The 16577-nt window shown below is 41.0% G+C and overlaps 1 protein-coding gene across 1 annotated transcript in view; it reads left to right on the top strand.

Annotated features, from left to right (window-relative positions):
- Positions 1 to 16577, top strand: part of CPAMD8 (C3 and PZP like alpha-2-macroglobulin domain containing 8) — a 65873-nt gene that overhangs the window by 29374 nt on the left and 19922 nt on the right. The window contains exons 19-28 of the mRNA XM_083366073.1: positions 548 to 610; positions 4696 to 4924; positions 6801 to 6954; positions 7787 to 7929; positions 8496 to 8547; positions 10526 to 10824; positions 10959 to 11184; positions 13711 to 13887; positions 14400 to 14481; positions 15842 to 15998. Coding sequence (XP_083222199.1) covers positions 548 to 610; positions 4696 to 4924; positions 6801 to 6954; positions 7787 to 7929; positions 8496 to 8547; positions 10526 to 10824; positions 10959 to 11184; positions 13711 to 13887; positions 14400 to 14481; positions 15842 to 15998 — 1582 coding nt within the window. The remainder of the gene's footprint in view (positions 1 to 547; positions 611 to 4695; positions 4925 to 6800; positions 6955 to 7786; positions 7930 to 8495; positions 8548 to 10525; positions 10825 to 10958; positions 11185 to 13710; positions 13888 to 14399; positions 14482 to 15841; positions 15999 to 16577) is intronic.

The raw sequence follows: 16577 nt of genomic DNA, 5'->3' as shown, positions 1-16577 counted from the left end.
GAACAATCCTATGTTGGGTCCATAACTAAAAAGGTCTTCTTCTATGTGGCCACTTGGCCAACTGGATTGGGAGGAATACTTGAAAAAGGACTTTGTAGCTAGGCTAGAGTTCCTGGGCAAATACATGTACAAGGAGGAATTATTTGGGATAACCTAGACTCCAGCTGTCCCAAAGGTGCTTTTCCAAAAGACAACTGGACTTTTCTTGTTTTTTTTCCTTGAAAACCTTTTGCTTTCATCCAAGAAGCTTCTCCAGTTCAGAACTGAACTGAAATCAAGAAAGTCCAGTTGCCCTTTGGAAAAGCACCTTTGGGACAACCATGACCCAAAGGATGATTGAGAATCTCCATAGAGGTCTAGCTTCCAGCTGTTGAGAGATTTAAATACTAGTATGAGTTTGAGAATTGGTTGGTAGGCCCCGCAACTGATCAAGGGCTGAAATCAGATGATTGTATTGCCACAAGAATAGGGTCTCATGGACTTTCTGCTGTTGAAGGAGAATGTTGCTCAGTTTTCTCAGTATGGACAAATCTCTTGCCTTCCACAGAGCAGACAAGAAGAAAAGAACATTCTTCCCAGAGACTTGGCTCTGGTGGTGCTTCAATGTCAGGTAATTTCTCCTCAATGTGGATCCATCTTCTGTCCTCTATACGGGCCTGTCCTGCCTGGTGAATGAAGCACAGTTTTGTTTTTCTGTCTGTGAGAAACACGGAGTTATTGAGGTTTGTTAGATCGGGGGGGGGGAATAGGAAAGTCTCCTTCAAACTGGGAATAAGGGTTAAAAATGTAAATGTGCCTTTTTATAAGCCAGTGTAAAGTGTTGCATAGTGAAGAGGAATTAAAACCATAATTGTGCAAATATGCTGAAAATGTCAAAGGCTTGTTGAAACCAATGTGAAGATGCTATAAAATTAGAAAATACTATAAAGGTAGTCCTCAGATTATGGCCACTCATTCAGGAACAATTGACAATTACAGTGACACTTAATGCGGGAGACTTACAAGTGTCAGTGAAGTTGCAACCGTTGCAGCATTTGATCTGCTCTGAAAGAAGTTGAAGAGACACTTAGACTGTAAACAGCTATTAATTAATTGATTGGATTGATGATATACCATCAGGTTAATGCTGACTCTTAGTGAACACATGGATTTTTCTCCATTACTGTCCTTAGCTTGGTCCTTCAGATGTTCCAGCATTGTAGTCATCACCCCTGTAACTGAGTCCATGCAATCTGCTGCTGGTGATCCTCTTCTTTTTTCCTTCCATCTTTCCCAGCATTAGAGCTGTCCCCCAAACAACCAGGTCTTCACATAGTTTAAGCCTGGTTATCTGGCTTGATTTGTTCAATGATCCATTTGGTATGTTTTTTTTCTTAGCTGCAAACAGTATTTTTCAGAAGCCTTCTCCAACATCAAAGTTCCAAACATCAATACTCTTTGTATCCTGTTTCTTCAAAATCTGACTTTTGCTCCTACAGAGTGTCACAGGGAATATTATTTCTTTTATTATTTTGATCTTTGTAGGTGTAGAATATATCTTCCAAGGACTTTATGGCTGCTCTACGAAGTATTAATCGGTGCTGTATTTCTTGACTGCTTGTTCCTTTACTCTTAATAGTTGATCCTTCACTGTTGGTTCTAAGAATAGTTGTTGAACTGGCTGTGTTTAATGGGACTTCCTTGTATTTAATTTTAGTCTCATTTTTACACTCTGCTCCTACTTTTATTACTAAATCTTTTGCATTTTCAGCTATCAGAGTAGTGCCATCAGCATAACACACTTTTTTTCCCTCCAGTTTTAAAACAACTCTCACTCTTTTTCCAATTCAGCTTCCATTAATATATATTTGGCATATATATTGAATAAATAAAGGGAGAGCATATAGTCATATTGCACTCTTTTGCCATCCTGGAGTCAATCAGTTTCACTATGTTTGGTCCATACTGTGGCGTGACCTATATATAAGTTTCACACGAGGATAATTAGATGTTCTAGGATTCCCATTTTTGTGAGCACATTCCAGAACTTGATGTGATTGACACCACTATTATTACGGTCCTTATATTTTATTTGTTCAATTAGATACAAAATATTTCTCAGTATCAATTGCTGGCAGACTTAAGCAAGAGATGCAACTGCTTTCATGTTACATTTACAGGTTCACCGTAGTGTTTCAGGAACTTGGTATTGGACTAGATAAGGAGAGACCAAATTATTTTCACCTGAAAGCTATATCAACTTTTCTTCCATTCTCTGTCAAGGAGTATGATGACATCATAATCCTGTTTTGGAGCTGCAGGTGGCAGAGTTTAAAGGGAAGAACAGTGCATTTTGCTTGCATCTCATCTGAATGCTTTTCATATTTTTTTAAACAAACAATCTGCTGCCAAATCATCAATCTTCAAGTTTGGGCTACGTGATCTTAAGGTGTTGTAGAAGTCACAGATCACTGCTGGGAGCCATAGATTGTCCATCCCTGGACTAGATAAATTTTTGGCTTCTGAACACAGCTGTGAGGCATTCTGTCCAAGATTTGTCTAATCCAGGGATGTGGACTCTATTTGTTTGATCTTAAGACATGTATTAGGTAAAGCTTTGTATTAAACGTGGGGGTTCCTGTAATTTTGAATAGAAGAAGAAATAATGTTTTTTTGTTTTTTTCCCATTTAACTTCAATGGAAAAACTGTAAATCCTCTCAAATGACAATTGGCTGTGGGGCACTTTCTCTCCAGAATTCTAAGTTACTCTTGGTGAAAGAGGAAACAAAAGGTTACTACAGATATCAGGAATTGTCTCTTGGAAAGTCTTGGGCCTTGTCAGAGAGCCAAATAGCTGTGTCTATGTTTGCACTCAGGCACCTGCTTTGGCAGAGAATGAATGCCATGTGGTATGCAAAAATTCTTGTTACTGGTTAGCATCCCAGTTGAGAGAATAGTGCCCATGGCTAATTGTTTCATTAAATGGTTTAGAGTGCAACTGGAAACTACTTTTATCTGAAAAGAATCTGCCTTTGCCAATTCATCGTGGGAAACTGTACCCACTTTTCTTCCTCTCTATCCCCTTATCATCTGATCAATAAGGGGCATTCTATTGTAATTTAAGCCTTTTTTAACATCCACTGATTTACATTTAAAGCATGGTAAGACATGGAACAGCATAGTAGATAAAATGACAGACATTCAGCATCCATTTTCTTTACTTAAATGTTAAATGGGGAATGTTCTGATGTTTCCTTAAGTTAGCAAACAGAATTTCTTCTACAAAAAATGATTGGGAAGCATCTTGATTTGGTTAGTACTGAGAAGGAAATACATGAACAGAGGGTGTTTTTTTTTTTTTTGCTTCTAAACAAACACTGCAAGTTTTTTTTAATCTTCTATCTATTAAAATTCCTTTCTATTTACAGGAATGTTGGCAATCATACTATTTTTATCATTTTGCAAATAAGTATGTGGTGCTACATGGATAATGGCTTTTCATTTAGCACTTGTCTTGCTCATAAATGCTTGTCAGATTTGGAAATCCACTACCATAGAAAAAAAACATTAATTTGTTAGAAAAACAACTTTGCATACACAAGACCCCAGGTTTACCACAGTTAATAGGGTCTAATTTTTTTTCCTGACATCATGAGTCAGAGTTGACGATAAGCCATGATTTGTTAGCTAAGGTACCATTGCTTGAGTTTACATATTGTATGAAGCCTTTAACCATGATTTATAAATTATAGTGACTGGGCTCATGCAAGACTATGATGTAGTATAGTTAGATGTTGGATAAGGGCTAAGCAAACCTGATTCAAGAACATGTTCAACTATAGAACCTCACTGATAGACTGGAGTAGTCACTGAGCCTTACCAGGCAAGGAAACATTGCACTTAAATGCTGGAATTTTCCTTTGCCTGATGTAATATTCACTGCAAGTTATAGCTTGCTTGTTGTAAAAAGGAAAAAAAGGTTGGCATCCAGACAATTCTGAAGAAAGATATGGATAGATGACAAGCACCTTTTTGTGTCTCCCATTGTTCTTTGAAGAAGGGAGAAAGCACTGCTTCCCATGGCCCTTGGCTATGGTTTGGGGATTGGACCTGGGACAAAAAGGCAACTGAACAGGGGAAGACGGCAAGGGCAAGAGAATTAAATAAGGGGAGTGCAAGGGCCAAAAAGTCTCCCATATATGGTTGCTGCCATAGAATGTTGCCTGGATATGGGAAATTTGCAGAGAATATCCTGCACACTGTAGCTGTCTCTGCAAGGAATATGCAGGCTTGCATAAGTTAGAAGTCCCACCGTGGTCCTTCCATTGGAGTCTTGTGGTGGCAATGTAGAGAGATGGGACAATGTGACAACATGCTGTCCATTCCCTCATTGTTTCATGGAGCATAGAAAGCTGCACATGTGGACAACACCCTGTGCTGGAGCCATTTGAAATACATAGAGAGGAAGGTTAAACTGAGGGCTCAAGCACATGTGGCTTAATGTCAGATTTACACAGAGGTTACTATCTCCATCCAACTTTTCAGCAGGAGAATGCTATGAAAAAATGGTTGAAAGGAAAGGTGACATGTTCATTGCTGCTTCTTGTGTTCCAAATATGTGGTGCATTTCTTTTTGAAGCCTTTTATGTATCTTGCCCTGGTGCTGGTTCCCAATGACTCTTCTTTTCTCCTCCCTTTCCCATGTTTTTTAACAGTGATGTTTCAGGAGAAGCTCAGCTACGTGTTGAAGTTCCAGACTCCATCACCACATGGGTGATGGAGGCTGTTGGACTTTCTGAGAGAGGGCTAGGCTTGGCGAGACAGACTGAACTCAAGACCTTCAAGCCATTCTTCATTGAGTTCACCCTTCCATATCACATAATCCGTGGGGAACAGGCAAAGATTCCTCTGACAGTCCATAATTACTTACCCATGTGTTTGGAGGTGAGATTACTGATTGACTGGTTTAAAAGACTTACAGGCCTTTAGTCATCTTATATGCTAAACTCAGAATGGCTCACACCAACAGTAATAAAAATGTAAAAGAAACAATAAAAACCAGCATGTTTCCAATGCCTTCATACAATACTCCCCAGAACATAAACATCAGAATCACTGGGCTCCAGTCTCATCCTACCCCATGATTGGGGGGAAAGCCAATTTTTAAGGCCTTCTGGGAGGTTAGAAAGGCGGGGATCTGCCAGAACTCATGGATGGTGCTTTACAGCACAGGCACTGCTAATATTTAGGTCCTGCCAGATGACAATCTTTAAGAGAAGATTCCTGGAGCACAGCTACTCCATCTGACTTGATGGAATGAGCATGTATCTTCAGGGAGAGACTGTCTCCCACAGATAATCTTGCCCCATGCCACCACCGTGAATTACACCTAAAAGGAAACAAAATCAGCGCAGCTCAGAGTCAGGGAGCCAAAATAAGGGGTGCCTGAAACTGCACACACCATTGTATTCTGGACCGATGGTGATTTCCTCATGGTCTTCAAGGGCATCCCCATGTAGGGTGCACAGCAGTCATCCAGTTGCGAAGTGACCAAGCTCTAAGTGACTTGTGAGCTAGTTCTCCCAGCCCAGGAATGTGTGCAAATGGCCAAGGTCCCCTGGATCTCCCAAACTGTGCATCAGCTTTGCAGGAGAATGCTACTCCTATGAACAATATTGACTGCAACTGGTCACAGAGGAAAGAGGAGAACACTGCAAAACAGTGCCCTCTGGTCCCAATCCCCAAACCTGGCCCAGACAGATACCATTGTGGAATGTGTGTTTATGTTGTTCAGGGAAACCCTGCAGAAAGCTATAAATCCATGATTTAGAAACCACAATGGCCGATTCCCATAATATCCATAAGAAGCGTGGTGTGGGTCAGACTCTGAATATAACAGTGAGTAAAGATCCTGCTGTTAGGTTGCTCAGATTTTTTTAAAAAAAAAACACAGCAAATCATTAAAAAATGGAAAGAAATTTCAAATGATATATTTAAATAGTACAATATGCCATTATTAAGGCAATTTAAGGGTATCATAATGCACACAAGCCGCTTTACTTAGAAGAAAAACTGTATTACCAGGGATACTAATTAGATCTTTGCTGTCACTGACCTCTTCCCTACAATTCAAGGCACTAAAAAGATAACCTTAGCTGGTGCTTGTTCTGTACCAGCCTGCTACTGGCCCTGCAGAAAAGTCAGGGACAACCCCTTTTACAAGAAGGCAAGAGGCTGGAATTACGCCTGCCAAATTTATTGCTACAAAAACAAATAGAACAAGACACAAACCAAGAAACAGGAGCTTTACAAGCGGTTGCCTTCAGCAAACCAGCCCTCCCACGCATTCCCCCTTCAGGGCGTGGCTTCTCTCTGCCTCCTTCCGAGGAGCCCCATTGCCTTCCTCTGTTTACTCCTGATTGACTGCCTCCTGCGTCGGGCGTCCTTGAACAGGGCCAGCTGTGGGTCATCTTCATCCACGCTGTCAGGCTCACAAAGCTGGGTCTGCGTCGTGACCAGATGAGAGGGGCCTGGCTGAGGACTCTCATCAAGCTCTTCAACACCCCCCTCCTCCTCCTCCTCTGAGTCGTCCGACCCAACTGCCGAACCCACAGGCTGACCCTGAATCACAACAGTGCTAAGGTAATCTTTTTTAGTGCCTTGAATTATAGGGAAGACTTCTACATATATGCAAGCCTGAATATTCCTGGTGCTAAGCTTATGTGATCTGCTATTAGTACTCCAACATTCTTTAGTTTGACCCTGATGACTAGCTGGACTGACCCATTGTAATCATTGTTCATTCCTTATAATCTTACAGGTTCATGTGAAAATCTCGGTCGCCAAAGGCATTAAGTTTGTGGGACATCCTGGAAAGCAACATTTGACAAGGAAAAAGTGCGTAGCCCCTGGCAAAGCCAAGCCTACATCTATCGTGCTATCTTTTGGAGAACTGGGGCAGAACAACATCACAGGTAACAAATTCGAATGGTGAACCTTATTTTGGTATTCCTTTCAGAAAACTGAAAGCTGTTACACGTGGTTGCCGCCACTCAATGGATTTTGCCTATCTGCCAAAGATATAGATCAGGGGTCTTCAAACTTGGCCCTTTTATGACTTGTGGACTTCAACTCCCAGAATTCCATCCTGCCTGAGGAATTCTGGGAGTTGAAGTCCACAAGTCATAAAAGGGCCAAGTTTGAAGACCCCTGATATAGATTCTATATTATAGACACTATAACTATAGATATATAGACATCTATAGAATCTATATAGAAAAATCTATAGACACTTTTCGTAAAAAGGTGAAGCATCTTATGCACAGTCTGCTAAAGGGAGAGAGCGTTACACTCCTCCTGAATCTAATCATTTTTAGTACATTCTCACTCGAAGGGATAGGAACCTTTTGTGCAAGAATACACAACCTACTTTTGCCAATGGCATATCTAGAATTACGGTAGGTCCTCTCACAAATGCTGCCATGCAGGAAACTACCTGCAAAGCTCCTTCGGAGTGTTTTTTACTATCTCAGTGTCCCTTTGTCATTATTTTTTAAAAGATGAACATATCAGCCATGCATTGCACTATAGCCCCCTGCCCATCAAGAAAAGCTATGAGCCCATAGAGTGACCTAGAGCCTTGCATCTTGAAAAATAGCTTCTTCTTAATTAATTAATTAATTAATCTAGAAAAGGCATAGAGTATGCCAGCTGACAAGAAAAATATCCATGGCCATGTTAGATTCTGCCACGTTCCAATGGAGGACCAAGTTATTGAGAATTTACATTTCTTTGTGTCATCTTTAGCAAAAGCCTTTGCTTATAGTGGAAGCAGCTGCTGCCAAGACAACATTCAACTCATGAAGAACGGCAAACATTCTGAGGATGCCCACATAGACAAGAGGACTCCTGTTGGTGTTGACTATGTACGGAGGAGTGTTATTATTGAGGTAAGCAAGCAAATAGCCTTTTCAGAGAGAGAGTTGCAGCTGTGGAGAGGGAGAAATGACCATTAAATTCAAGATCCAGAAGCTAGAAGAGATGCTAATATCTTCTAAGTAGATGGATAGTAGGATGTAGGTTTGAGGATTTAAGAATCAAGACCCACGGATCTCCACATGGGTGTGTTTGGCAAGTCATATATGTCAAAAATAATTTTTTCTACTAATATTTCTTCTTTCTGAGGTGGGCTAGTACTCCTAGAGAAAGGGGAACTATTTCTAAAGGTTCCCTAATTGCAAAATTCTGTTTCCAAGAATATTTATATGAATTCAGTGCTTTCTTTTAGGCATCAACCAAGCTTTTGGTCAAACTTTTAATAATTCATTTTGGTGTCATTGATTTCTTAAAATCTTTATGTATATATACTAGATTTATATTTTTGCTTTGCTTTGTTTTGGGTTGGGCATTAAGTAAACTAAATTTGAAGTTTTTCTTGAGATACTTTTTGTTAAAGATAATACCACTGAATTTTGGTGTAGGTATTTCTGAAAAAAAAAATGCCATTCTTTTGCAGCCAGAGGGACTGACCAGAGAATATACCTACAGTGTTTTCTTCTGTCCTAACGGTAAGAGAATTTCAGTAGCAGTTTCAACAGCTGCGTTTCAGCAAAATTTCAGCACCAGTTTCCCTCCCTCGGCTCATTATTAAGCACTGCTTAGCTGCGTTTAACAGTTATGTCCTGACAACATTTTCTTCTCCTCCCCCTCCCCACTGTCTCATTGTGGAAGTAGCCTTTGTTTGCCTGTAGCTGTTCAAGTTAAAAGAGTTATGTTATCCCTCTTATCCCAAGACAAGCCTTGCTGTATGAATAATAATGAATAATCTACATTGTTTCGCTAACAATCTACTGGTGGCAGTTGGAGACTGCTGTGAGTATGCCACCTCTTCCAGTCACTGACTATTGCCTTCTGGCCATTTTGGCTTGAGCTGATGGAGAAGTGAGACATCTGATGCCACATAGGGAGCTGCTTGGGTAATATCTAATCAATGTCTAACCTCAAGAGAAGAAGGGGACGACACAGAATGAGGTGGCTGGATGGAGTCACTGAAGCAGTAGGTGTGAGCTTAAATGGACTCCAGAAGATGGTAGAGGACAGGAAGGCCTGAAGGAACGTTGTCCATGGGGTTACGATGGGTTGGACACGACTTTGCAGCTAACAACAACAAACCACACTTTGCAAAGCACCATTTGTATATCAAGCAGACCCTTACATTCATGACTGAAGGACTCTTCTCAACAGTCACTAGATTTCTTTTTCCTGTATAGGTGTTTAGTGGTCTTACAATAGACTGCTAGACTTGTGGAGAGAGTGGTAGTAAGGAAGTCAAACTGGGAAAAGAGCCAGGTTCTGCCAGCTATGTACTGCCAATTCTTTTACGCAGGTGAAAAGTGTAGGCAAAGTGAAAGTGAGATCACCTAAAATTCTTGCAAACCCGACCCTACTAATATTTCCTCTTTCTGAGGTGGGCTAGTACTCCTAGAGAAAGGGGAACAAGCCTTCTACAAAAACATCAAATCCAAGTCTCAAAATAATTTGGATGACAAGTGGAACAGAAGTGGCCGTGGAAGAAAGTAGACCTAACACCAAATAGACCTCTGGGTTATTTTGGGACACATTTATGCTCTTCCAGAAATAGTGTGAGTAGCAGGTCATGGCAAAATAGCTTTCACACAGCAACCTGTTGCTTGGGTAGCATGGAAGTTAGCTAAAGCCTCTGTCTCAAGTAGCTATTCACAGTTGCCCCCACAAAGTATACAGTTGGTGATTAGTGGCTAATTTTTCCACTGTATGTGGTGCTAGTTGAGAGGGAAAACCCAGCCTAGGGAATTTACCAGTTGCTATCTTTAAATTGCCCCAGATTAAACTGTAAGGACAGTACAGTGGTATCTTGGTATTTGGCTGCTTTGAAACTCAACAAATTTGGTCAGTGTCATCTGCCTTGTGACTCACTACATTATTTCTTATGGGAAAAATTTGTTTGGTACACATCATTTTTGATACTCATTGTGCCTCCCGGAACCAATTAACAATGAGGACTGAGGTACCACTGTACTTCCCTCCAGCATCATTCTTGATGCTAATTAAACGTCAACTGTTGGGACTGCACAACTCATAGGGCTACCAAGAAGGGATCTAGTGTTGCATGCACCCCAAAGCCAATGTCCTTAATGAATGCAATGCTAGAAATGTAGCCATTTTGTTGGGATATTCCCTGACCACTGAATCTTCTGCATTCTCTGTGAAAACATTATTTAAAGGCATTTCATTACAATTAATCCCCAATCAAAACATGTAGATAGCTTTGCCTTCTTGCTGAGGTGTGCGTGTGGCCTTTGGAAAGGTGACTTGAAGGATGTACCCCATGAAACCCTAACTTGAGCATATGGAATTTGAGTTATGTGCTGTGGCCTTCTTGCTGCTAAAACTATTTTACATAAAGAGAGATTAGTTTAAAAGAGGCCCGTGAAGATGTGTCTTTGGAGGTGCATGGCTGTGAATGGGACTGAACACTGACAGTGTTTTTGGTTTATTTTTGACTAGAGAAAATTCACATTTCCACTCCTAATAAGTATGAGTACCAGTATGTGCAGAAACCTGCCCACATGATGCGCTTTGATGTTGCCATCAAGGCCCACAATAATGCCCACATCGCTTTGTCCTCTGCCCCCCATGACATGGCGGAGATGACTGAAATTGTCATTGGTGGGCACCAGAACTCCAAAACTTGGATCTCTACTAGCAAGATGGGTGAGCCAGTGGCCAGCACAGAGACTGTAGGCATCCTTTCGTGGGACGAGTTTCGAAGTTTTTGGATCAGCTGGGCCCATGGAGTCATCCAGGTAGGGTTTTTTTCCCCGTTTCTTCTCATTATCTTTTTATTAATTAGTTAAAGCATTCAGTAGTACTCCTTAAGCAGCTCATGATAATAGGCATCTCCTGCCTGGGTTTTGGTGTGTTATTTTTCTCTGTGCAGGTGGGCCACGGCCCCTTCGTTCTCAATGAGTCCATCATTGTGACTTGGTCCACCTCCAAGAAGCTGGAGGTGAAGTATATCGGCTTCTCCACAGGTTGGGGTTCTGCAGGCGAATTCAAAATCTGGAGGAAAGAGGAGACAGATGAGAATCACAATGAAGCATTCACACTGGGCGTTCCTCACAATGTGATTCCAGGCTCAGAGAGAGCTACTGCCTCTATTATTGGTATGAACGCTGGGAACAATTAAAGTCAGCTTTATTGTGACAGACCCACGGTAGGAGTTCATACTGTATCGACATAACAGGAAGCTATCTGTATTGAAGCAAAGAAGGAATTATTCAGTGCCTCAATTGGTATCTCTCAAGCAGAGCACAAAAATTAAATTCTTGTCTGCTTCTTTCCCTAGAACTAGATTCTGACATGCATTTTTTCTGGATTGGGGTACTTCGTTTTTAATTTTCTTTTAATAACAATTGCAGCATTTATGGAATTTGTGGCTCATTCCACAATACATTCCAATGAAGAAAACTGTAACTACTCACCCTAACTAGGTGAGGAGGAATCAGCTGGAACAGCTAATACATAATACAGTAGTATGCTGTCTTGGAACACAGAGGCTTTGTTTAGCTAGAGTGACTAATGTATGTAAATATATCTAATCTTTTTATCAAAATACTCTAAGATTACACTTAGAGTAACAGGGAAAAGAATCTTCAGGGCAGTCTCTTTGTTTCTGGGAAATATAATGTGGTTACATGCCATTGGATACTGTTGGCATAAATTAATTTAATTTTAGTCTAGATTTTTTTCTTAGATTTTCAGGAAACTGCTTCTACTCTCAGATGTTTTACCCATTTGACTATTTAAGGGAGAAGAACCTAGATCAGAGGGTAAGATCTGAGTTGGCATCAGATCTGTGATTGGTTTTTCTTTTTAATCTGGGATTCTGAAGGTACACGGATGTTTCCTAAATTTAAAAACAAGAGCACACACACTTAGAAATATTGTCTGGTGTTCAATTATTTCAATAGTTTTTTTAAGACTCTTAGGAGCTTTTATTGTAAGAATATTAGCAATTCCTAGGTTATTGGGCATCTCCATAGGATTAACTGGATTTCTCCATAGGATTAACTGGATTTAATATAAAATTAAATATAAATAGGTACCTTTACTGTGATAGTAAATCCCATTTTGTGAATTACATATAAATGAGAAACCAATAAGTAGAAATATTAAATTCAATATAGGAGAGCGTATGTTGAGGCCTCAGGGTTATATGAAGTCTTTGAAAATCTTTGTGTGTTTGTGTTTGTGTGTGTGTGTGCGCACGCGCGCATGCGTGTGTAGTCTCCCTAAGTGAGTAGAACCAGGAATGCTGAATACTGACAGCAAAATTCTTGATCGCAAAACACAATTCTAAGACCTATCATAGGTTTAATGGTTTTTTAAAAATACCTTCCTGTGCCTGTGCTGACTTTGCATCTCATACTCCCTGTTCCCTTCTCCAAAGTATTAACTGTGACTCAGGCTCCAAAAAGTACTGCAATTGTTTTTGCAGTTGTTTTTCTTTCAGATAAGCCTGAAGTATTCAGCTGAAATACTTTTGAAGATTTTGACACATTTGACTTTTTTTTTTTTTGCAAAAGGTCCCCAAATTCTAGTACCTCTCGATACCTTTGCTTTGATTTGGTGACTGGTATGGATAGTCTTTCCTTGGTTAAGTGGGAAGGATTTATGCAACATACTAAGCCAGAAAAAAATAAAGTTTCAGCAACCATATATTAAACATATTTATCTACAGGTAGTACTCAACCACAATTGAGCCCAAAATTTCTGTTGCTAAGTGAGACAGTTATTAAGTAACTTTTGCCTGTTTTACAACCTTTCTTGCTACAGTTGTTAAGTGAATCAGTGCAATTAAGTTAGTAACAGTGTTAACTGAATCTGGCTTCCCTGTTGACTTTGCTTGTCAGAAGGTCACAAAAGGTGATCACATCACCCCGGGACACTGCAGCCGTCATAAATATGAGTAAGTTGCAAAGCATCTGAATTTTGGTCATAAGGTATCATAGACTATAGGGATGCTGCAACAATCATTAATGTGAAAAATAGTCATCTCACTTTTTTCAGTGCTATTGTATCTTCAGATGGCCACTAAACAAACTGTTGTAAGTTGAGGACTATTTGTACAGTAACTTTTCAGCTACTATATATTAAGCAAATTAAACACAGTTATCCCTAAATACAACTCTTCTCAAAATACTCATTTGAGAACAGCCCCAATATTTTTTTCCTCTCAGCATCCTATAATAATGGTACTTTTTCATTCCATTTTTGTTGCTGGTGGTGTTGGATTATTGAATTTGGTTGCCTGGAAAATTGGAAAACATGAGATCACCCAAAATATTGACCTAGGAAGATCGTGAAGATCTTGATTTTACTGCCTTGAATGAAAATAATGGATTCATTTAATTCTTTTAAATTCCGAGCCGTAGTTTGCATTAGGGCCTCTCCAAGTGTGGGCTTGGGCAATTGCTTCCAGTGTACCCTGTAAAAAATGGTCACTAGGGAATTCTGGGAGTTGAAGTTCAAACATATTCAACTTGCCAAGATTGTGAGAATCTGTCTTAGACTGATAGTGAACTTTTGGACTCTGCTTTGTTTTCTGCTCGCTCCCACCTGGGAGAATCCGATCTGACCTTAGAAGGCATGTTTTTCTGGTTGATACTATGCTTTTCTTTTGGTACCAGGAGATGTGATGGGGCCAACGCTGAACAATCTGGACAACCTCCTTCAATTGCCCTTTGGTTGCGGAGAGCAGAATATGATTCATTTTGCTCCCAACATCTTTGTCCTCAAATATCTTCAGAAGACCAAACAACTTAGCCCAGAGGTAGAGAGCGAAGCCACCGATTACCTAGTGCAAGGTACTGACCCTTGACAGGCTACAGCAGGGGTGTCAAACTCAATTTCATTGAGGGCCGCATCAGCATTGCAGTTGCCCTCAGGGGGCTGGGTGGGTATGGCCAGGGTGGGCGTGGCCTACTGGGTGGGCGTGGCTAGAATGCCTAAGGCCTACTGGGTGGGCGTGGCCAGCTCTACATCGTTCGCATCAAGGGTGCCAATGGGGGCCTGGGCAGGAGTGGGACAGATCTGGGGGTCTCTGGCAGAAGGAGGGTCTCTGGGCCAGGGCCAAGGCAGTGGGGGCCGTTCCCTCACTGTTTCCAGGATGGCTTCGCGGGCCGCATGAAACCACTTCGCGGGCCGCATCCGGCCCCCGGGCCTTGTGTTTGACATGTCTGGGCTACAGGGATATTTTCTAAGAGGAGATTCAGAAAGCAATTGCTTCTGGCCCCAACATGCAGAACGTTTCACTTCAGTAAATAAAGTTTGACCTATATGTCCAGGTTCTATATACTGTCTTCTGGGTTCTTTCCAGGATACCAGCGCCAATTGACCTACAAGAGGCAAGATGGTTCCTACAGTGCCTTTGGGGAAAGGGATTCCTCGGGAAGCATGTGGTATGTTGCAAATTAATGGGTAGGAAGATAACATATTATCTCACCATGTTCAGAGCAGTCGGTCACGTGGCATTTGTCCTGCCCTGCAGTTGATACTGACATGGATTTCTGCAGCTAAATCAAAACATTTCTGGCTTAGTTGAGGTACAGAAGAAAATCCTGAGATAACAGTTCTATTCCACAGACACAAGGACCACAAATTGGGTGGTTTGACATTGGAAAGCTTGCCTCCTAGCTCTTTTTTCCCTCCCACAGTTCCTTTAATATACCACAAACCAAACAATGAAATATAAACATTTTTTCAAGTATTTAACATTTGTTATATCAGTAATGCTGTAGGTATTATATATCGCCATACATAAATACATACACGTAAGTTTGGGTGCTGCTCGTCCATTTCCCCTTTCACTGTATCCACCCTCCTTCTCTCTCTTCCCTCTTCTCTACTTTCTTTCTCCCTTTCTCCTTTCTTTCCTACTTGCCTCTTCTTCCTCTCCTCTCCTCTTTCCCTCACCACTCCCCTCCCGTTTCTCCCCACTTCTCCTCCTCTTTCCCTCCAACCTTCCTACTTCCTTCCCCCTCCTCTACTCTCTTCCCTCTCTCCTCTCCTTTCTTCCCTCCCATTCCTCTTCCGATACAGTTCAGGGGTGATGACCGAGCAGCTCCTCTCCCTGGATTTTCAGTGTCTATATTAGGTATGATAATATCCTTATCTCCTCATTTTTCTTCCATCTAAATTAGTGTTAGTTAAGCATATTCTCTTTTTCACCCACTCGTAAAAATTTCCCCAAATTTCATAATACTCTGACTCTGTCTTATCTTTAATTATCATTGTTAATCTATTCATTTCTGCACATTCCATTATTTTCCTGATCACCTCTTCTTCTGGAGGAGCTTTCAGTGCCTTCCAGTTTTGTGCAAACACAATCCTAGCTGCAGTGGTTATATGAATAATCAAATATGTGTTCTGTTGCTCCTTTACCATTGAAGTCATGGCACTTCATTTCACTGTGCTTCTTTGGAGCTGAGCAGTTCTCTACTCATGCTAAAACCACCATTCATCATGGACTGTGGGTTTTTGAGTGCAAAAACAAATGCAGCAAAAGAGGGACAAAGTTGACAGGGGAAGAACAACCTGAAAGTCCAGTTTATAACGTTCTCATTAATAAGCTAGAAGAATGCCTGTCAGTTCACACAGAAAACAGCAGTTAGGAGGAGGATACTTATGGGGCAGTATGAAGATGTTCTTCAGGGTTGGAGGTATGAAGTCAGTGGATGGGTAGATACAACCTCACATAGTAGTAAGTAGCCAGTTTGATGGCAATCATCCTCAGGCACTTTATGACCTTTGTATTTCCAGGCTAACAGCCTTTGTTCTGAAATCTTTTGCTCAATCCCGGGAATTCATTTTCATTGACCCCAAAGAACTTTTAGCTGCCAAGGATTGGATCATCCAGCATCAGAAGGAAGATGGCTCATTTCCAGCCCTGGGCAGAATACTCAATAAGGACATCCAGGTACCAAAAGTGGGTGGGTGGGTGGATTAGATTTGCAGTTATATCCTGTCAAGCTTTTAGACCAGTGTTTTTAAACTTGGATTTGTTACAGTTTGAATGATGAGCCTATGGTGTTGATAAATAAGTCTAAATCTGAGGGGGACCTTGTTGGTCTCTGTGCTTGATTGTTTTCTTGCAGATGTTTGATTGCCGAATCTAAGTAACATCATCAGTGCTAGTAAGGAGTGGGGTTTGCTCTCAGTTTATATGCTAGCGCAGGGGTAGCATAGCTGGCTCAGGAATTCTGGGAGTTGAAGTCCATGAGTCATAAAAGAGCCAAGGTTGCCTTGTGGTGGTCTTAGAGATTCTTTGCTTGGGCTGTTTACTGTTGGCTTGTTTGGCAGCTCCTTGATTGGGGTGTTGTTTACTTGATTGTTGGTCTGATGTTAACCTCGGAGTTAATCTATGCTCATCTGGGTGCTGATTGCTGGTGGGGAGGTGTTTTGGATATTGTGTTCCTTTTTTGCCTGGTATATTGTCTCTTTTGCATGGTATATAGATGTTATTTATATCTATGTGCCTATTGATGGTTAATTTGTC

Source organism: Vipera ursinii (assembly GCF_947247035.1).
Source record: "Vipera ursinii genome assembly, chromosome: 1".
In the NCBI taxonomy this organism is placed as follows: Eukaryota; Metazoa; Chordata; class Lepidosauria; order Squamata; family Viperidae; genus Vipera; species Vipera ursinii.
The sequence above is the reverse complement of the archived record's forward strand: the minus strand, read 5'-3'. Positions and strand labels throughout refer to the sequence as shown.